This window comes from Plectrocnemia conspersa, unplaced genomic scaffold, assembly GCF_051122295.1.
Source record: "Plectrocnemia conspersa isolate PC_06_02 unplaced genomic scaffold, ASM5112229v1 ptg000001l, whole genome shotgun sequence".
Taxonomy (NCBI): Eukaryota; Metazoa; Arthropoda; class Insecta; order Trichoptera; family Polycentropodidae; genus Plectrocnemia; species Plectrocnemia conspersa.
Genome location: NW_028277165.1, coordinates 19,194,547 through 19,218,317, shown reverse-complemented (window position 1 = coordinate 19,218,317; position 23,771 = coordinate 19,194,547). Strand labels below are relative to the sequence as shown.

The following is a 23,771-nucleotide window of genomic DNA, read 5'->3' as shown; positions in this document are numbered from 1 at the left end:
AACATAAAATAGCTGACATAAAATGTTTTATTATGATTATTAAAAAAATGTTTTTAAGGAATTTATATTTGCATGTAAAATTATTTTTAATATAATATGAGTAATATATAAATGTAATAAACATTATGTAATATTTTTAAAATGCTGTATTTTTTATAGATTTACCTTTAACGCAGTAGAAGTAAACCTGTCGATCGAGCGTCTCAATGTGACTGGTTAATAAACGTAGTTTTTGCACGTATACGTGTCATTCTCCTTACACAGAAATGACGTAGTTTAATCTACGTAGAAAGAGGAACAACCACCAACGTATATACATATATAAAGCATATTGATTTATTATCTTATCTTATAAACTGGAAATAAATTAATCATAATTGCATAAAGACATTTGACACGCAATTTTCCTTGAATGCACAAAAAAACAGTTATTTTTTATATCGAACGTAACTTTAATGGAAAAGAGACGATAAATATAAACAAATATTCGATTAAATCATCGCTGGTTTAGATAGGGCGCGTGACGCACGATCGTCGAGAGATTACTGTAGTTGAGTAACAACTAAACGTAACAGTATATCAAACTGCGTTTCTCGTGTAATATAAAGTAAAAAAAGTAAAAGTTGAACGAGAAATGAGGTGACCCATACAGATTGACGGACACACGACTAGTTCTAGAGTTCTAGTAGCAACAGCGAGTATACAAATTAGAACATTTGTCGAACGGCACATGAATACGTGAATGAATAAGTACGTATGAATGCACACGTGTGATAGATAGACATGTTTATTTTTATCGATCGTCTATGAAATCTTTTCCAGTGTACGTTATAGTAATTGGAAAACGGTCCCAGTTGGTGAAAGGTACAAAAAATGTACTATGTGTATGCTTCTCTATAATATTTTTTTTGTTCTATATTAAAGCGACACGCTATAATCATCGTAAATCCACGTGTCTCTACAGCTTATAGAAAGAAGCTCTCCCCAAGCATACGTGACAAAACAACGTATCCCATATACGGCCACGATTCTCTCGTAGGCGTTTCTTTGCACAGAAGCTGCGTTGTCTATTGAAGGTTGTTCTTTACAATTTTCCTGTCAGTGTATCAAAGGCGATTGTCATCAAAAAATCGTCAAATCAAACATTATTTTTTTTAAATACCATTCAACTTACTATAATAAAATATTAAATAAGTTTTGGACTACTATCAGTAATTCGTTCGATTTTTATCGATTAAGATAAAGAAGTGGGACTAAGTATTATATCTATAAACATCTACATATGTATAAAGTTATATTACTTTTACATGCATAGTTTATTTCAGTGATTTTTACTATTTTTTTTATTATATTGTAAGTAATATCTATAGTTCAGAGGTAAATTATGGCAAGTACATATGGTACGCATTTTCGATTAGTATACTATCGCAAGTCATTTATTATATAGATAAGAATAAAATATAAAAGCAAAACATTATGTAAATCATACCATTTTTTTTTAGTAATATTGTAAATTCATAAACATAACATAGATCAATTTAGGTTAGGTTTTCAGCGGAGCGTTTTAATATATAGATTGTATGTTGCTGCTTTTTATTTTTTAGGTAGATTTTATTAAAAAGCTATTGAATAAATGTATTAAGAAATATAATATATTAAATAAGGATGGAATAGCGTAATCCGTAACGTCTCAGACTAGTAACTCTGAGGTAGCGGGTTCGAGCCCCGGCAGCGGCACTTAAATTTTTATTTATAAAAATGCACTATCATTAAAAAAACATGTGATAAGCGTAAGCCCAATGCGTTACAACGGGAAAATCTGTACCAACTGAGTAAGTCAATCAGATATAATAATTTAAAAGTAAGTATTAACTACACTTTCTCAGTTGGTACAGATTTTCCCGTTGTAATGCATTGGGTTTACGCCTGTTACATATATTTTTAATAATAGCGCATTTTTATAGATAAAAATTTGATTGCCGCTGCCGGGGCTCGAACCCGTAATATCAGAGTTACTAGTCTGAAACGTTACGGACTACGCTATTCCGTCCTTAAATAAAAACCTAAATTATAACGCTCCGCTGAAAACCTAACCTAAATCGATACTCACACAAAAGACATATATATGAAAACAAAAATTTTACCTATAACTATCATTCCAAAATATGAATTAATAATGATAACAAAAAAAATTTTAGAGGGAAAATCAACTATAAATACTAAATTTAAAATTAGAAAAGAACAACACAAATATGAAATTAGATCTGCATATGATCTACACATCCCTCAACCATTTTCAGTAAAGTTTGGAACAAATTCTTTAAAATATATAGCTTTTAAAACATATAATGATTTACCAATATCAACCAGAAATAACTTTGAAGAAATAAAAAAATATTTTTTAAAAAAATTCATCGAACTTTAAAAAATAATAAAAAAAAATAAAAAAAAAAATAATGTGTGTATATGTTTATGTTTGTATATTTATATGTATATATGCATATGTATGGATGTATGTATATGTGTATGTACATTCTTATAATTTGTTATACTTATTATTTTGATAAGAGTTTAAATATGTTTATTATACTTTCTAATGTATAAGTTTTTATTTTTCATATTTAACATAAAACTGTAATAAAATGTAACCGTAGAATGAGTAATTTTATACTCATGCGGAATTACGTTAATAAATAAATAAAAAAATAAAAAAAATAAAAATATTTTATTACGTAATTTATTGAACGAAAAACCTTTCTGAGCACTTGTATACTTCCTTAAGTGACAGACATGCATCACCATACTTTCATGAGTTTCACTACATTATTACTTAACCTTTTGAACGCGGAAATCGACTAAAGTCGCCCAGTTGATTTTTTTTATCTCTTTACGCAAAAATCAGTAAAAAAATGCTTTTCAAGAAAAAACTTTTTTTTGTGAATAAACATAAAATATCATTTTAAATAAATAAAAAATAAAAAATCAGAACATTTAAAAAACAGAATCAAGGTGAAATTTGCATTTTTCAAAAAAAAAAAAAAAATTAAATATTATTTTTGATTAACGCTTCCAAAGGGTTAAAAAACGATATTGCATGCTACCAGTCAGAATTTTTTTAAACTATATGTAACACTGCTGATAATTTACACAGTAGTTTTACAGTACATAATGTAGATTATATTCTGAATGTAAGTTACGAACCGCTCTACATACGAACTTTTATAGTTTGCCCTCTACATACGAACCTAGATTTAAGACACGAACGCGCGCGCCGAAACTATTTATCCGAACAGTGTTTGTTGTTACTACGTCACATTCGTCTAAAAGAATGGTGTGATCATACATATTTGCTTTTTTGTATAAGTATCTATTTCGATATTTATGTAAGCAATAAGATGTACTGCAAAGTTGAGTTTCGAGATACGAACCACAGTCGGAAACGAATTAAGTTTGTAAGTCGAGGTACTACTGTAGTTTATTTAATACCGTTTTTATTAGGCGCATGTTACACTTATGACAAGAGGGACAAGGGATAAATAGTTTTTACTCATTTACCAGGTGAAGAAAAATGTAAAGCTCTGTTATAAACCATGATTTTGATAATTTTGAACCCTCTTCAAATAGTTTCAATACTTTTGTCAGACTCACTTGGATGAATATCTTTTTTTTTAAAGATAAAACCCAGTTTTCTACACGAATAATTTTGTCAGTATTGTTTGTTATTTATATACATGCGTCGTTTCTGTATTACATAATTTTTTTATAATAATGCCAATTATGTAACAATAATAACAGTCTAATAGATAGCTACTTTAACAGATCACAAATTTTCTCAATACGCGAATCAATCGCAAAATAAATTAATGTATATAGACTGGCACCAGATGGTAATACCAGGGACTTATGTTGTTTATACAACATAAGTAGCTGGTTTTATTATTAGAAAGTGTACTAGGAATTGGTTTCCTATTATTTTATACACATGGAAGAATCGATATTTTAAAACATTTTAATTTTTAAATGCTCATATTGATATTATTGTTGTATTAGATTCATTTGCAGGAAAACTTACTTAAACACGAATTTAAGAAATCAATGCTCATGTGACACTTTAAATTGCATACATTTGATAAATAAATAATATTAATATAAACATAAAAAATAACAATAGCTACATATTCCACAGCGGTTGTATGGAGATGTGATGGAAACGGGAAACACAGACATCGTTTTTCGTTACCGTATGTTACAAAGCACAAAAAACAAGACGATATACTTGTATCACTTCACCGACAATACTAAATAATTACATTAAGAACACACGCATACTATATATATATATGTATATTTTGCGTCACAATTAATTATTATTATTACCAATAGAAAAACACAATTACTACTAATAAACAAACAAACACATCGTTCGCACTGAAACGCGATTAGATACCGCTAAAAATAAGCCGAGGGTGGTAAATACGTATATGATGGAATTATTAGCGTGTAACACGGATGATTTCATAACGATCGCTGTAATATGTATAATATATAAAGTGACACTACACGATCGATAATGCGTGGGGTTGGGGAAGAAAAAAATCAACCGCCCTCGATTGCTACCGTCGAATTATCCCAGATAATAGATAATAAAAAAATATAGTTCGACACGAAACGATCGTATCAATATCGTGTCGCGTCTATTATTCACGTGCCTGTGTCCGATGGGGAAGTTGACGTAAAGTAAGAAGCATTAACCGAACGGTTAATCGCACAGAACGCGTTTGTTTATCCAGGCCGGGGGGTTATTAGGGCTTTATGTGTTTGTTTTGTGTACACATTGATTTCTGACGTGCGTTTATTATGAGGGCTAAGCTATCTGAATGCTTTTCTTGCATCCTTCCACTAAGGCCATGCTTTGAAGCAAAGGTATTTGAACTTTATTCAAAGATACGGAGTCGTTAAAATCATGACACCCTGAGATTTCAGTGAAAACATTTCAGATGAGGCTTTGCTAGTCGAATATGAATGTATGTTTGTACAATACACGATATTTGAAATATGAATAAGAAGGTAACAATCTTCTAGTTATACTGCATAGAAAGATGCACTCATTAAACCAATAGATATACTGTGAAAGTTTCAACTAGGCTTAACAATAAAAAGCAGAAATCATTGCTGAGAAATTGTGTATTAATTGCAAGTTTTCACGTACCACCTGTTGGCACATCCGTCTCAAGACGTAAACACTCGGAAAACACTAATTTTTTGTGAGTAAATCCAGCATAAAAAATACTATTAGCTAGCCATACACGCGCGGACCAAAGAATCTGTCCGTCGCGGGTGCCTGGCATACAAATCCGATTGTGTGTGGTGAGAAAAGACACAGATTTATCTATCCGCTGTCCGTGCTCAAAACGAGCACCCGAACCCTATGATTAACAGTATTTTTTGTTAAAATTTGTCCCATAAATGCTTTTATGACGCGGGCCATTTCCGCCCGCCTTTATTAATTTGCGCCAAAGTTGCCGCCATCGGTAGAAACGTCTAAAATAAGATGTTGATGACAAGATTTTATTATTTTATGACAAGTTTTTGCTCTTTTGAAAGATACATCAGACAACCGTTTTAAATGGACGAATAAAAATACTGTGTGGCAAATCCCGGACAGATCTGTCATGGTATTCGTCGGACATATCTGTGCGTGTGTGTCATCTTTCCCCAGAGACGTCACTTGGGGAGGAAGGGGGGGGGGGTTGACAAGGCGGGGGCATATATTCAAACCAAATTTTGGTCAATATGAGGGCGCAAAAATAATTTCAGAAGTAAAAAATTCATATGCGATGTATAAATGTTACAATGAGTGTGTATTTTTTAGTGAAGATATATTTTCACTAGTGAAGTCCAAATACATTTTCACTAGTAGATATATATTTCTACTAACGACAGGCGCTAGTGAAATTATATGCTGCTCTAAAATGTCCATGAAACTCAATTTGACAGTTGCGAAACGTCTATTTGCTTTTCAAACCCAAACTAACCTACACGAATTAATTAGGGCTTAAAAGAACCGAATACCCTGTTGTTTTTTCAGGTATAATTAATAAATTATTTGATTTCTGTATATGAAATAAATATCTCATACTATTTTGCAAAACCCATTTAGAAATTACGTGGGTAGTATGAATCGTGTATCAAAAAGAGACAGAAAATCCCTATTTAACTGTCCGGAAGTATCCTTTCACAATGTAAGTTTCATGACAAAAAATTTAAATGCAATTACATATTTGCAAAAAATACACGGGGGACGGTTGCACACAAAAAACGACATTTAAATAAATTGTTATTATTTACCGTCAGTGATTTATTATCGTCACTGCATCAACAATATATTGGGACGGGTGAGTCGTTTCACGTGTTTTTACGATAATCAAATTCATACATTGAAATTATCCTATCCTCACAGATAAGACGAAACAAGAGTGACATTGAAATATTTCTTTGCCACTTTTTTCTCTTATTTTGCTTTCATGCTAAAGAGATAATATTTACTGTGGACTTTAAAATTCATGTATTATGACTAAAATTAAATCTTTCTTAGACACAACTTTATAAAATTACATTAGTTTAATCCGCGGTGTACCATCAGATCATTTATCCGTATTAAACAGTATTTCCTCCAAACTTCCTGATAATGTATAAAGATAAAATCTCGCACATTGTTGAAAAAACAGTAATTACACTATTAAATAAGTTATATTAAAAATTGCTTTTCATATAGTAACTACCGTACAATCATATGTACATGCATAAAGCAATCAAACTATAATGCAAAAAAAATAAAATGGTAATTTCATAGCTATTTAAATTTATTATCGACGCGTTTATTGAAAAAAAATACTTGTCAATCAATGATCAATTAGTGGCTAATCTATTATTATTATTTAAATATAGTTATTATGAAAACGATGCGTTTAAAAATAGCCGGTTCACGTGTATTAATTAATTATTAAACAATATAAACGTGTTTTAAACTGCTGTTGCCGTAACTAAATTAATTAATGTTTTTTTTATGTTTCATAACCACTTATATAGAAAAATATACATATATAAACCTCTGATAAAGATAACACGTTATACTCAATCGAATTATCAAAGCTCTCGTAAAGCGAGTGACATATGCGTTAATATCACAAAGTAAACATTTACTAAATTAAGTTAGTATCCATTTAGCATTATATACATGTTTTAAATTATAATGATATTTCTGAAAAAAACCCAAACAATCTGCCTGACTTATGTTATTGTACCTATAACTGAAGGTTAAAATCACATTTATTAACGTGTGTTTTTAACGATAAGCATATTTACACAACAATTTATAAAAATATTTATAAAAGATAAAAAATCACCAAAAAAGGATTATAAAAATCAGTTTATTGTTAAACAAAAGTTATATCGATAAAACTCGAGTAAGATAATCAGCAGCAACAAGTATTAGTAACCGGTTACTAACGACCCTCAAAAGTATAGCTGCTTTTAGATATATGAGTATTTTATGCGACTAGTCAAGATAACCATGATATGGAAATACGTGTTACAGTATAATGTGAAGGTAAACTGTCGATAAATACACTTATTGACAAGACACTTTCAAAAGAGCCGCTTTAGAATGATATATATTAGGTATTGGAAGCCAATATATTACAAATCTATATTATGATATTTACAATAGAAAAGGAAAATATATAATTTAACAAATCGCTTAAGATAATTATTTACATAACATTCTCATATTCCAAAACGCTTAAAAGTAAAATATTTATGATTTTTAAGTTAAAAACTAAGTTAATGCTATATTTTTATATTTTTTAGTTAAAATAATAAAACAATTTAATTTAATATTGTCTGATTTTATAAAATAAAACAATATTTTTCTCGCGTGTTATAATTACTTTCCAAATATCCGTTATTTTTAATTATTCGATAACGAATACTAATTCAAATATATTAAAAATTAAGAATCAAGAAAAGCAGTTTAAGTAATAAATACAGGTTCATTCACATATGTTATTAAAAAGTAATACTAGCAAAACAATTTATCTCAGTGCTCCAAACTGATAATTTTAATTATACCTGCTGCAAAAAATACTATAACTCTGTATGCTCAAAAAATACTACGATAATAAATTACATTATTCGCATTGCTTTAAAGAGATACACAAATTCAATACCATCAATTGAGAAACATACAGCAGCACAATATTACTAGAAAAATATGAGTTATTTCTGAAATTTCTGAAGAAAATTTCTGAAGAAAAAATATTACCTGCGTTATTTTTATACACAAATACTCATTAACCGAGCGTTCCCACTACATCGACGCCGACACGATTTTATTGCTTTTGACGTGGGTTTTGCCTTCTGAGAAGTGATAATTGTTTTTGCGCCCTCCTATTGATCAAAATTCTGTTTGAATATACTTCGACCAATACTCTCATATAAGAAATCCGTAGTTATGTCAGTAAGGATAGCTATTATATTTTTAAAACAGTGGGTTAGGTTAATTTGTGTAGGTTAGGTTTGGGCTTGAACAGCAAATAGACGTTTCGCAACTGTCTAATTGAATTTTATGGATATTTTAGAACATCGCATGAAAATAAATAGTGTAACAACTTTGTATAAAAAATATGTGCCTGCTTATAAAATAATATATCAAATAACACACATTGTTTTGCCAAATTCAAGAGGGGGGGGGGGGTGCGGCAAATTCACCATCTGCCCCCCATTAAATAACGTCCCTGCACATAGGTGTATATTTATATTAATTTAAGCAAATATGATTTATTATATATGTAAGTACAGTCAATTTGCATTTATTGCTTGCGCAAGATGGATTAAACGTTTTCAATAATTATAAATTAAATGGAGTAATTATAATAAAATATATTACTAACAATACATAAAAGCATTGTTTTATCTTTCATTTATTTTACGCATTAATTGTGATAAAGTTCAAAAGCATAACAGACATTGAAAAAATATTCTATATACAAAGTCGAAGATAATTTATAATCAATGCGACTTGATGAAACATATCTAAACCTTCTAGCAGCTAAGACTTTTGGATGTAGATAACGCACGAAACATTTATTAGACAAAATAACAATGATTTATCAATGTTTTATTTTACACTAACTGATTTGAAGCAACAAATCAATGTCTTGTGTCAGAATACTCAATAAAAAAAACCGAGTTCAATACAGTTTTATATTAGGGGCGTGCAATCGAAAAGGGTGGATTTGAATCCCAACCTATTCGAAGGATAGTATGATTGTGACTGGACCTAAATATACATAACGTATGGAAAAGTCATTGAGTCACTACTTCGAACACAGACGTCACACTTCACTCCTGAATTTACTAGTGTGATACTACACTGACTGACGCAATCTCTTTCGAGTCTACAGCTACAATACTCATCCGAATACTACAAAATATCGCTACTACTCACAATACTGATTTAATCTGCATTTTGAATTTTAGTAAATGCAGCGTATTTTTTTGCATTACTTCGTTTTTTGCTTAACAAAATCTTCTGGTTTATTTAAAATTGTAACTGATATATAAACATTTATTTTAGCAAAATATTTCCTGGCTGGAACATTACAATTCAATTTCACTTTGCACGTGTCACTCCTTTTTTACACACAATCACAAACACAAAGGACCGCATGTTTTACTCGCACATAAAAAACCAAAACACGCGGAAACGGACACTACTTGCTCGCGACCCTGACTGTCTATTTTCGGCTTTTCCTTTCTCGGTCGGAACGGAGCCGGTATACTACGTGTGTGTGTAGTTGGTACGTACGCAGGGACCTGGTGTGGACCGAGTACTCCATGATGGCGCGAGAATGGACCGCCTCGTCCGCGTGTCGCCTTATAAATGCAACATTGGCACCGTTAATGGTCAATATACCGGCCACAGCTGACGCGTCCAATTTTATTTTTTACACCTCTCTTGTGCTGATTGTGTGACGCGATGACCGGTCGCGTCACAGCTGTGTGACGCACTTTTCCGCGTTCAGCTGCCATGTATACATATACATATATACACATTATGTAAAATACTAAGATCTGCCTCTTCAAATAAGGGAGAAATATGATTTAGGTAAATATTCCTGGAATTTTTGATCTTGAATACCAGAAAATATATAAAAACCGAGAAACAATAATTAATAACATGATTAAATCTGAAGCTATCTTAAATTGGATGATGTATAATTTCTGCTATTGATGATACAGAACTATAACATTGACAATTGAGTTGTTATTATAACATGTTTGAAATCAGAATTTTATTAAAAAAACTCAGGAAATAATATAGTTGTTATAGGAGTAGGTCCAAATTTAATACGTAAGTGAATTCAATCAACTCAACATTACTTGATGTTGATATAACGAACAAATGAATAGAAATTTAAATCGATTAAGAACATTGAACATTGTCTGACACAAAAAATATTTTATAAAAATTTCATTATGTAATAATATAGAAATTCAGTATTGTAAGAAAGATATATACCATAATAACCACTTGAACAACGAAGAGATAAATCTTCCACACTACAAAAGTAGCAACCCATTACGTTCTAAGACCACACATTACACAACATACAGAATATTTCGGAGCACAAAAAACAAGCGTCAAGTTAAGGCGTAGGATATCAGAGTAGAATATAATGCAGTATTTACGTATTTTAAATTCTATAATATTTACCTAAAATATACGAAATAGATATGAAGAAAGTATACGAAAAATAATTCTTATGAAAATAAATATTATTGAGAAATAATTGAAATATTATTATATAAATAAATCACATAAATATTACAATCGTCAAACACATAAATCTGTTCTTAGAATAAAATATATCGCGTTTAAACAAACAAATTTATGATTTTCTACGCATTCCTTTCTCATAAGGTGCTTTCGGATAATTGTAACTGACTAAAAATAATAATTGTAACTGACTAATAATAGAAATATATTTTATTGGAATAAATTGGTGGTGATCTAGCATCAAGAAGCGTTAGATCAAAAATTATGTTTTTTAATACTTATTGCTATAAAAAAAGAAAGATATTTTCAAGAATATATTTTCTGAGCATATAATAAATTAATAAAAATAAATAAATAAATAGAACAAAAAGTTTTTTGTACCCAGTTGTTCAACTGATTTTTATTATTAATCGTAGACAGCACACTAAAGAATTAGCGTATAAAGTATTTTTAAAAGTATCTGAATGTAAGGAAGATTGTTTTAAATCTTATTATTGTTCGAAACACGAAATATATATAAATAGACAAACGGATAATTAGTCATGAACGTTGACAATTTTAGTCGAAATTAACCTATTTATTAATTATATTTAAAAAAATATAATTATTGGAATTTTTCGCAAAACACGCAAGCATGTATCAACATTCAAGAATAAATCACAGCATAAACTTAGCAATAAAGCATCAGTTCGAATTCAAATGAATGGACTTCTATCAGATTTGCCGACTAAACAATATTTAAAGATACTAAACGAACTGACAATTAGGTGTAGTTGTAATGCAATAAAAAGTATTTCATAATCAAACAAAAAAATACAAAACACAATCACCCATGCTGGATCGTAGTAAACATTGAAAGAGATAATAATATAAATAAAATATTATATATATATATATATATATATATATATATATATATATATATATATATATATATATATATATATATATATATATATATATTAACCGTAATACCGGTATTGAAAATTCCGGTATTATTGCAATCCCTAGTTACACCCCTTCGCCTACAAAACAGGAAATTATACATAAAAAATACCAAGTACAATTTTCGTTGCCACTAAAAAATACACAAATGCACTTTGTAAAATTGACAAATTCGTCTATATTAAAAAACGAGATTTTAAAAATAAAAAACATGTAGATAAATTCAATGTGTAATTTTTCATACGAATTGAGTTATCCCATTTTGTTATAAAATGTTGATAATAAAATAAATATTATAAATTTTTAATTATCAATATAAAATATTGAAGAGATTAAATTAAACATTTAGGTTTAATAAAATAATTTCATTAAACGAAGGACTTATATCACGTCTTTTCCCTACAATTAAAGAAATTTCTTCAGTCGGTGATTCACTAGTAACTGATAAAAATAATATTAGCGATTGTAAGGATTAAGATTAGAATTATTAATAAGTAAATTTAATAAAATCAATATGTTTGAATCATACACATAAATAAAATTAGAACAAATAATCCGATCCATGCTAAAAATACACTGCACATATAATTATTAAATTATTGATTTATAGATATCATAAAAATCTTGAATCTCAGGATTAATTTGAAGGAAATCACAGGCGATGATCTTTGTATTTTTTAATATCTATAACCCATTTTTTATTATTCATAATAATTATTAAAAGTATTATTATCAACCTTAATATATTTGAACTGCTATTATATGTTGGTATTTTATAAAAATAAACCATTTAAAATCTACCGAGTCGATAATGACGCATGAAAATAATTATATTGTATTTTACATTATGCGTTACTAAACGCAAAAATAATAGTTTGAGATAATCTAGTGCTACCAGCAATATTTAAATATTGTATTAGGCAAATAATCGATATAGGGTGTATTTAAAATATCAATTGATATTATCAATACCAACCAAACTAAATTTTGTTTCGTGACAGTGGAAAATGTCAATTTATAGTTTTGCATCTTTTTTTATTTCAGTGCGTGCTGCTAAAAAAATAATATCCTGTCAAATTTGGACATGATTTTAATTTTTTAATTTATTTTTAATTATACTAAAACACGACTCAGAGGTATGACACGTTACAGGACAATCAATCACAGAAATAATGCTTTTGTGTTGATCCAAGTACAACTTATTTTTATTCTGCTTCGATTCATTCGATAGCTAGCATATTTATAGTTAATCGTTATGGATTATTTTTTAATAATTTTTTTAGTATCATAACACATAATACTTTTAAAATAATATGAGTTTGATACAATGCTATCATTATTTATACATTTAGATGTAATTTTTGTTAAAAAAATGGTTTGATTCATATAATTAGTTGGCTTATTTTTAGTTTTATTTTTATTTTTACATAACTAGTATATATTGTATATATGTATGAATTAATAATTATTTACTTATTTTATTAAATTTACATAAGTTTTTGATTGACCAAATACAGAAAAATCGTGATTATTTTATATTACTTTGAATTAAAATTTAGGTCTGTATTATATGTTCATAAAACATAGAGGATTTGTTGAAAGTACAGTGCTTATTAAACAATATATGTAATGCTTTATCTAACTCACATTGCTACTTTCTCTTAAGCCTTTCTTAGAAACTCCAACAATAGAACAAGGTTTATGATCGCCATCAAATTAAGAAAAATCACAGCCTTTCACAAACAAAGTAAAATTTTCTATCCAAATAAATAATTTATATTACTATTTAATTTTGTAAATAAAATCCTATGTACTGATAATAGATTTATATAACTTTTGATATGATGCGTTTTTAAGTCTTTCAATTTATTCAAAGGCAGTTTAAATACATTTTAAAGAAAAATATAGTATTTTTGTATCGAAATAAGTTTCTATTCGTATATCAATATTCTGGTTTTGTAAACAATCAAATTATTTCAATAGTCTACATAACTAGTTCAAGTCGTGATACAATTATTTTAAATTATAATCGTGCACGTCTTAATGGCATTTTCTGTTCTGATGAAATAAAGAGATGTATGATGTGATAATTAGATAGATTGTTTAGAAATAATAGTCAATTTAATCATTAATTAATAACCTATTGGCTCTAATTGAACTGAATTTTAGGAGATAAAATAAAATCATGGCATAAATTTCAAAAGATAGGTCACATTAAAAAATTCCATATCATGTATTGTGTATATCTTAGAACGATGATTAATCGAACAAGTTATACAAAATAGATCAATTAGAAAAAACTATAATAAAATTATGCAATTCAAAGTTTAAAATTGCACAACAAGCTAAGATATAAAGATAGCTCGACGATATATTAACCATAAAACTTACGACATATTTAGACGTATCGAGTAATTTTGCACATCAAACTAGGAAATAAAAATACAAATATATCGTAACTAAATTACAGTGATTATTGTAATTGATATGATTCTCTTTTGTGTAAAAATGAGATAACGATTCGTTTTCTGCAAAACATTTGAGTAAACAACACACGTTAAAATTTACATAAGCACGGTTAAAAATAAAACAACAAACTGAACGTGTTTTAAAATTACGAATATAAAAAGATATAAATACGTATGCATTATATATACATATATAAACATGTTAACAAGTCGAATTTTATATTGAACAGTGTTAAATAGTACTGCTCGATTCGAGATTTCAGGGAAACGATTTAGTTAGAGTTGTTACCACATGAATAACTTGAATATTTTGATTAATAAATAAATTTGCTACAAAATATATTATGTACATTTTATAAAAGCTACTTCATTATAGTCAGCCGCTATTAAAAATATTCTATATTATATAACACACTACATTGCACGAACTGTATATAAATATGATTATACTATTAAGTATTCTGTATACATTATACATTAGAACAAAACCTAAATGTTTCACTATAAATAATTTGCCGAATAACATATAGGGGTCATACTGTAATTTAAAAATCAATAAAAAAGCCATCATGGCAGACAATTTTCCTACGACTGTTACGGATAAACATATATAATTTGACAAATTGTCTATAATGTACGTGCTTTATAAAAGCCACATACTCGAATTGTGAAAATTGTATCAAGGTGGAAAAATTGATAGCCACACCTGTATCGTTTTTGTACATATTTCCTATACCACATATCGCGTGTATTTAAATATAACTAATATGTATTCAGACAACAATAGAAAATTTGTATGCGTACACATATGTACGTATGTAAATTCGCAACTCGAATATATCTTCTAAAAAAGTTTCGATTAAGATCTCATACGCATTATAAATCACTTATTGTTACATCAAACGAACACAATTATACATAAGTATGTACATATAATACATAGCATATGGTAACGTAATGAAAAGTTCTTGACACAGCGTTGTTATATTCAACCATATAGTTATGCAACAATGAAATATAATAAAAATACAACGACCTTAACATAACACACTTCCCATGGTTTTACTGAAAGATGACTTTAATGTCAACGGCGCTATAACAATTTTACAATTTGCGAAACGTGAGTCGGAAAAATTTTGCGAAAATTTCCCACGTTTATCTATTTATGTATATAAGATTTAAATTGCAAAGCTTGCTCCCAGTTAGTGCTAAACTTTAATTTGCATATTATTATAACTGCAGGCAGTGTCAATTGCATATGAATTACCTGATATAATATTCCATGGACGTTATGTTACTTTTTATTAATAAAATTAAATAATGTTTATAATAACAATTCATAAGTTTTGTGAGTAAATGCATATCAATGATAATAATTATACCTGACGTAATAAGTGAAGGGCATTATTATTAATACCTATGTGATAATAGCGTAAAACGCAAAACATTAATTTGCTATATTGTATGACTTATGTACGGTATTGATGTGAAGAATATACTTTTATAACTTTTTAAAGTCATACACTAAACACAATTTATAGTAGTAACTTTCGTGCATAAAAAGTGCGGCGGACATTTTAGGCTACTGCAGTGTAGCATATCTGATTTTAAACTATATGTAACACGCTATTTGTGTTAACACAGTCAGTTTGAGAGCTATCCATTTCATCATTATTTGTAATTTAGAAAGATACACACGATACGGATATACGTTCGTTATACTTATCATTATTCCGATTGCTTGGTAATATAACAAAAACGGTCTGTTAATGTACGGTCAACAAAGTGGGGTTTTTACATTTTTCGTAATCTTAAGGTTTTTGTTTGACTCTTGTATAAAGAGTTTTGTATTACATATTATACACGTTATTTTTTTAGTTAAAAGGACTCTTATAAAAAGTGTGTTTTCGAGTGAATGACTAGATTTGTCAAATAATATTCGTACGCTATCGAAAAGGCAATCTATTAAGACTTCAAATATTGACTTAAAAAATACCTGTTAGTAAATCGTCTAAAATTTTATCAAAAAACTACATAAACAATAAAATTCCCCACTTTTTGTGTCCGTCGTTTTTTATGACAAATATTCAAAATGATCGTCATTAACATAAGTAAATAAATGTGTTTTACGATGTTATGGTAAAGTAAATATGATTATAGACGAAAAAGTATTATGGACAAAATCAGGTCAATAAAATGTCACGCTAGTTTTGAAACTAAAGAAAAGGTCGCGGAAAATCGATCGAACGGCGGGAAAGCGCTTCAATTTCCGTTAGTCCTTTTGAACGGAGCTAGTCATAAATCCAAGAAAAACGCCAAAGTAACTATGGTCATAAAACACAACATAAACAGCAAAATCCAGTGCTCTACTGTTATTAACAATGTTGATTCCCATTTTATATTAATTTGGCGTAGTGATTTATTTTATTAATTTTTCTAAAAAAAATATATAGTTGTATGAGTGTATCTCAAAAAATAATTTAGTGTAACATTGAGATCTCAGTTTAAAGTAATATACCCTAAAATCAGCAGGGTGTCTGTAAATTATGTTTTGAGCATTTTATTTTGCTACTGTCGGACTCGTCAATTGCACTACCTTTCCATTTACTTTCAGCTAATGCTATTAAATCATAAAAATTAGTAACAAAACCAGTTTCAGCATCGAACGTTTAAGACAAAAAAGTGTTTATTTGTTAAAATGAGACACCACCGTAAGAGAATGAATCAGAAAGTATCCGTCACAACGGCTTGAGAAAGAATAGTACATGCATTCGTGACCTGTTTCAAAAAACTACCCAATGGCCACCCTTTTTAAATCGACCGTACGTTCGAAAGTATAAATATGAGAACGTTGGCAATCAACGATCACTCCCTCAGAGACTCTCTCTGACATTTCTACTGACATTTACCCTTGAACATCCACTTCGAGTTCAAGGCTACAGAATTTTAATAGCTCTCCAACTTGGACTCGCTAAGTTCATACAAACTTCAACCAAGAGAAGGCCGACCCAACTTCAAGTATCGAAGATAGCAAAAACCGCCGCTTCTCTCTTTGCTTACCAACAAAAAAATTAATGTTTAACTAACATATACAAATTGTACTTGTAACTTATTTTTAACTACGATAATGTGAGACCACATGTGGCGTGATTCTGTATCCTGCAAAGATGAATTTTAATGCGTTACCTTTGAGACAGAGACTTTTTCTAGGGATCCATAAACATCAATGTTGCTTAAACAAACGTAAATTTTACGATCAAATCTTTATAGAAAGTATATAGATGTATAAAGATGTATTATAAATTGAGATTTTAGACCATGAAAAGTGATTATAAGGGAAAAAAATATGTGCGCCAATATGTTATTATATCTAAATACTTTTCTCTCACATTTAAATATTCGCGATCCACAATTTTGGGTTACAATAGCTTCTTAGACGCTATTATTTAACGTTGATAATAACACTTTTACCTCATACTTTCACAATTTCCAATTTCAAGGCCTTAGAACAGTTTAAAGTAGCTAAATATGTTATCCACCGCCCTTGAAATAAACAAGCGTGGAGTGATTGAACCTTGTTTAGTGCAAAATCGCAGATCAGATCATTGACCCAGGAAATTTTTTTACGCCCATTCATAAGCTATGAAAAAACTTATTCGATATGCATAATTATGGCAATATTAAGGTCATTATTATGTAGGCGTTTAAGATAGCAAATTAAGTTTGCAATATAATAATAATTGATCTATATAAGAAACATTTTGGTTCGTCGATTTAGAACACAAAGTTGTGACGAGTTGCATTTTGGCACAGGTCCCATAGGCTCAATGCAGCCGAAACACTTGAAGCCGTGCCAAGTGTAGTCATTCGTGATGTCACATGGTGGCGAAATGAGGGAAATGTGAAGCGTAGCATGGGAAAAGTGATACTACTACGGTAGGAGAGCCGGGAGCAGTAGCCCATGAACTCGGGCCAGGATGTCTACTCACGTAGAAAAAACCAATTAAGGCCACTCGAAGGCACATTGAGCATCGCGGGTCTTTGTGTATACTATATGTTGAGAGTATTTTTAACTGTACCCATTAACTCTCCAATGCGTTTTGTTCTCATAACATTTTGATGAAATCAAATTGAATATTTTATGGTTGTTTCTGCGCAACGCGCTTTGCAACCTAAAGTTCTAAATATGCATATTACTATCATTACATAATTTGTTAGTTAAGCTTTCATATACAACTTAAGCTTAAATAGAGAAAATGCAATTCTAGAATAATACGACATTGCAATGGAGAATGATCAATAATTATTATAAGGTTTGCATTATATATATTTTCAAATACTAACGAAACATAAATATACGATACTGTATTAAGCGATGTGTCATATACATAATATGTTGATACTCGTGTAGGTGATTTAATATTTAACCTATTGTACCCTTCGAAAACGGTGGCAAACACCCTCTATTCTAAAATCAAAGTCGATGTAGTATAAACCGACTTTCAAAAAGCTTTCGACGAAGTTTGTCATGAGCTATTTATACAAAAGTTACACACGTTCGGTTTCTCGAACTGACTTATTAGATTTTTTGTCAGTATGTGAGCTACGGTAATCGTAAAGTATTTCGCTTATTCTGGTGTAAGTACCACAAGCATCTAATCTGGGCCTTCTGCTCTTTTTTTATTTTTATCACCGACATATACTAACTTTTAAAGTAATCGCACAATTTCAGATTCACTCTCTTTACAAAAAGAACTGGAGTTGCTGTAAAGGTGGTCGATCGACAATCGATTATCTTTCAGCATGGCCAGTGTGGAAGATTAATATGAACTTATTACGAGAAGGATGGACTCTCGGATGTAGGCATCAGAGGTAGTGTTGACTAGAGTCTCCAATTCGAGTAATCGAGTACTCGATACTCGAGTATTTTTGTCTATTTTTCAAGTACTTGATAATCGAGTATTTTGAAAATTACTCGATTAATACTCGAAATTAAAAAATTTTGAAATATTTCAGAAACAAAAATAACTTTAACTCGGTCCGGTAAAGGTTAACGTCTTGCTTTTATTTGGCGTTTATGCCCGCAGTCCCGAGTTAGAGCGGTTACTATCAGGTATAATTTTTTCATAGTTCCATAGTTGCATAGTTCCGGTCGTCGGCTATGTTAGTGGGTACGACGGAGAAATTTCTTTTGTGTTTTCTGTTCGACAGTCCCGAGTTATCTAATTTATGGCAATGAACAATATGAAATATCAACAAAATTTTTTTTTAGGTTTTATGACTATGCAGTTGTAGCGTAAAGTGTTGTAAATTGTTTACACTGATCCCTCAGCTTAAAATATAAATCAAAACAATTGTGTGTTTTAAAGGCATTTAAAGTAAAGTCAGTTCTTTGCGAACCGTTTAGCTCTAGAGTGAAAGGGATTCACCCAAATACATCTTCGAAGGATATAGATTTAAATTCTTCGCATTAATCAGAAGGGGTAGAATATTGTATATTGTTAAGAAAAAAAATCTATTCAAGAAGAATAACAAAATGCTATTTTGTCAATAGTCGAAGGAAATAAGAGAAAAGCAGAGAAGGGAATGAAAGAAGAGAACATAAAAAGAGAGTTAAAAAAAAATTATATCTATAAAAAGCGAACAGATATAAATTAGAAGCCTTATCCAACGCGTTAATGACAATAAGACCAACATCAGCAGCAACTGAAAAGGTTTTTTTTACATAAAACCAAAGGTTAGCAGTAATATTAAATTCGAGACACTTTTTGCATTATTGTTTTTAAAAAGTATGTTCGTGAAGTTAAAATAATTGTAAAAATTACCATACTAAGTATTTTATTTATTTATTTATATGTGCACGAATTTGAATAATAGTTATTTTGGTACATTTGGTAAATACTCGAAAGTACTCGAGTACTCGAGTATTTTAAAATTTTAATATTCGATACTCGAGTAGTTGATGGTTCGAGTAATTGGAGACTCTAGTGTTGACATCTCTTTCAAAGTTGCCTAAGTCCTTAAAGACGCACGGGCGTTCCTGGGGGATGAAGCTCTGACCATGACGATAATGCAAGCTAACAAGAAACTGAGAATATACTAATTAAACTCTTAAAAATAAATAGTACTTACTACGAGGACCGCTTTCTGGGCATAAAAATCCCGATGGATGAACTCATAGTGCAAGTGTTTTTGCTCGTTCTAGCATTCGCATGGTATTGGAACTAAAGCTGAAGTATTAGTGTTAGTCTGATGCCTAATTGCTTGTGTTTTTGAAAGGATGCAAAGTAGTCTCAGCTCATCCTAATAAAAATACATTTATAATAATAATAAAATCAATTTTATGTTTGACATCAATTTTATGTTAGACATCAAGTGATGTCTATAAATACACATTTTAGATGCATTTCAAATCAACTATATTTTGATTCTGTGCACTTAAATTGTACAGAATATAAGTAATAAGTTGTACCACATGAACTTGCCTATTTTCAGTCAATTTAGGATCGATCGCAATTGAGAAAGGTGCCATGCAGTATTCGATTCCTTGGTTATTTGAAATTTTTACAAATATACTGTGACTTTCAATTGTTTTATAATGAAAATTTATTTTTGTTATTGTTTTTTTTAACGGCCCTAAGCAATATGATGTCAACTAATAAATTTTGCGTCCTTTTTTATACAAATTCAAGTTGAGACACAATGTCGCAGGTAAAAATACGCAAAACAGTTCAATTATGGTTGCGAATATAGAATTTTCAAAATTAGCCTCAAGGAAAACCAAAATCGTTATAAATAAAGAACAATTAAAGCAGGGAGATCATTTGTGTGGGGGGGGGGACATTTGCAAAAAAGTGTTTCCTCTGTGACTGCACGATTTCATTGTTTTTGACGTGGGTTTAGGGAAATTCGCCCCGAAATATGGATGTCGTTTAATAAAATAATAATAGTCTTGATGAAATCGAAATATTAAAAAAACGACCACTGACTGACTGGCCAATTTTTGTCCCCCCCCCCCCTCTTCGGAAAAAGCTGCAATGACGTCCCTGAATTGAAGACTATTGTGGAAACTAATCTACTTACGATAATCTAGGAGTCGGTGTTATGACTCTCTGTTTCTCGCCACCTCGTTGTGATAGGATAAGGCAAAAAGTGGGTACCGCACGAATTCACCAATGTCAATCTTGGAGGCGTGCTCTTCGTTAATGATTCAAAATGGAAAAAAAAATTTTGAAACAAACCTTTGATGAAAAGTGGATTCTGTATTATAACAAAAAACGATCTAGACAATGAATGAATACAGATGATATCTAGACTCTAGGTCACGCACCTAAGCCGTTATTGCACCAAAATATGATAAATGATTGATTCATATTTATTTTTAAACCAAGCAAATCACTTACAATTACATATTGTCGTGAAATTTATGTTATAAACTAAACTAATAATTGAGAAAAAACAGCCAATTTTAATGAACAAATACAAACCAATTTACTGCACGACAACGCTCGATTGTATACATACCAAATCAGCATTAGAAAATTGAATTAATATAATGATGAAATGTTGCCGCATCCCTCGTATTTAACAGATCTATCGCCGACAGATTTTTACCTTTTCCGCCACTTGAAATTGTATTTAAGGAATAAAACGTTCCGAACTCAAGCGGAATTAATTAAGGGGTTCGAAGACACTTTAAAGAGTGAAAAATCAAGATTTTTAAAAAATAATATTTTCAACGATGAAAAGTGAGTGGAAATTATTTTAATTAAATCAAATAAATTTGCTAATGATAAAAATATCGCATTTTTAATTTCACCTACAAGTTCTGAAATTTCACATACTACAATAATACATATTACATTCATACACGTCTAGTCAACTATATATATCTCATATTTAGAAGAGTTTAAAGTTACGTCATAATGACTTTATTAACACCATTTTCATGTGTCATTATATATAAATTAAATTACAGATAGGAAATGGGCCGGAAAATAATTGTTATTAAAGTAAACTGAATATTTTTTTATTACTGATATACGAAGCGAGAGCTAATAAAAACAATTTATATAGTTATTAAATTAGTGCTTATGATATCAGTTTTTTAGGGCAAATAAAGAAAAACCAGTTTAAAAAATGCGAACGCGCCAACTCTGACTCAATATGTTTTGATACGCGCCGGATAAATATTACTACATATGCACATTAAAATTGATTAGAGACATTAAATAATTTTTAATAGATTTAATAGATTTTAATAGATTATAATTAAATAGATTTTTCAAGAACAATTTTAATCGAGTTTTGATTTTCAATTAATAACTAATAGCATTATGATAAACTACACATTAAGAATAATGTATGTAGAGACTTGCTCTAATTGATTATTTATTTTAGAAAGTGCATTGTAACCGTGACACTAAATCCACAGTCACATCCTCGCTTCTTATGAGGATATTCAATTAGCTTCGTATTCCGAGAGTTTTATTTTCAGACGTTTAACAAGGCTTTGTTCTAAAATTAGACATTTAAATGGCTTGTTTGTCTCAAATATAACTCATATTATGCACATAATTTAGATCAATTCAAAGTTGAATTATAAATGCGCCCATAGCGATATTTGAACACACGTTTTGTAACACTTTAGAATTGCTTCCAAGTCGGCGCCTGGCGCTGAGATTTGACATTTTGTAACAACGCACCTTGAATATCCACATGGGTGAAATCTGCCTTCTACAGCCAATATGCCATTACGAAAAATCAATTAGAAAACATTTACCCCGGTACGATATATCAGTAAAAATATGTAAATGAATGTCATTATATTATACAATGCGGTGTAATAAAATAAATTATAATATTATACACATCGATTGAATCGATGTTATTGCATTTAAATCCGCACAAAAAGAGTTATTTGTGATAAAAAGGAAATAAAAATACGAAGGTCGTATCTTGTAGTATCTTCTTTAAAGCCTTGAAAGCTCGAGATGAGAGTGGCTTATGTACTTATGTAAGTCAAATCAAAACAAGCAGAACGTTCACTTTTGCAAATATTTACAAAATGATTCCAAGCAGCGTCATATAAACGTCTGCTAGAATTATTCTAAAAATTTACTACTTCTTCATTAAAATATAAAACATAAGCTCATAGTCATTATCATTAACATTACTATTGAATATTATTATATGATAGATAAAAACACAAGTCTAACATTGTCATAAATAAAAGAGTTTCAACGTTAATTTTGTACTATAATACAGTCTGTATGTAATACAATGTGTTAATTTTACTGTACTACAAGGTTTACCAGAACGATAAAAATAAATCAATTTATATGTATAATTAAACGCTAATTTATTATCTTAGTTTATTCTGCATATTTTTAGTTTTTTTTTAATTTGTTTAATATCAATTCACAATTTTATGATAAATTCTAGTACGTAGTAAATATTGACCTTATGTCTTAAATGGATATATTTTTTACATATGAATGTGATAGGCTTACATATAT

General features: G+C 29.6%; 1 protein-coding gene across 4 annotated transcripts in view; it reads right to left on the bottom strand.

Annotated features, from left to right (window-relative positions):
• The window catches only part of LOC148239101 (uncharacterized), a 67,416-nt gene that overhangs the window by 9,318 nt on the left and 34,327 nt on the right, over nucleotides 1-23,771 (bottom strand). The window contains exon 1 of one of the 4 annotated variants that reach the window (XM_088185302.1): nucleotides 9,869-10,127. The exons of the other annotated variants lie outside the window; for them this stretch is intronic. Coding sequence (XP_088041428.1) covers nucleotides 9,869-9,899 — 31 coding nt within the window. The 5' untranslated portion in view covers nucleotides 9,900-10,127. Of the gene's footprint in view, nucleotides 1-9,868; nucleotides 10,128-23,771 lie in introns of those variants that run through there. 4 annotated transcript variants of the gene reach the window in all.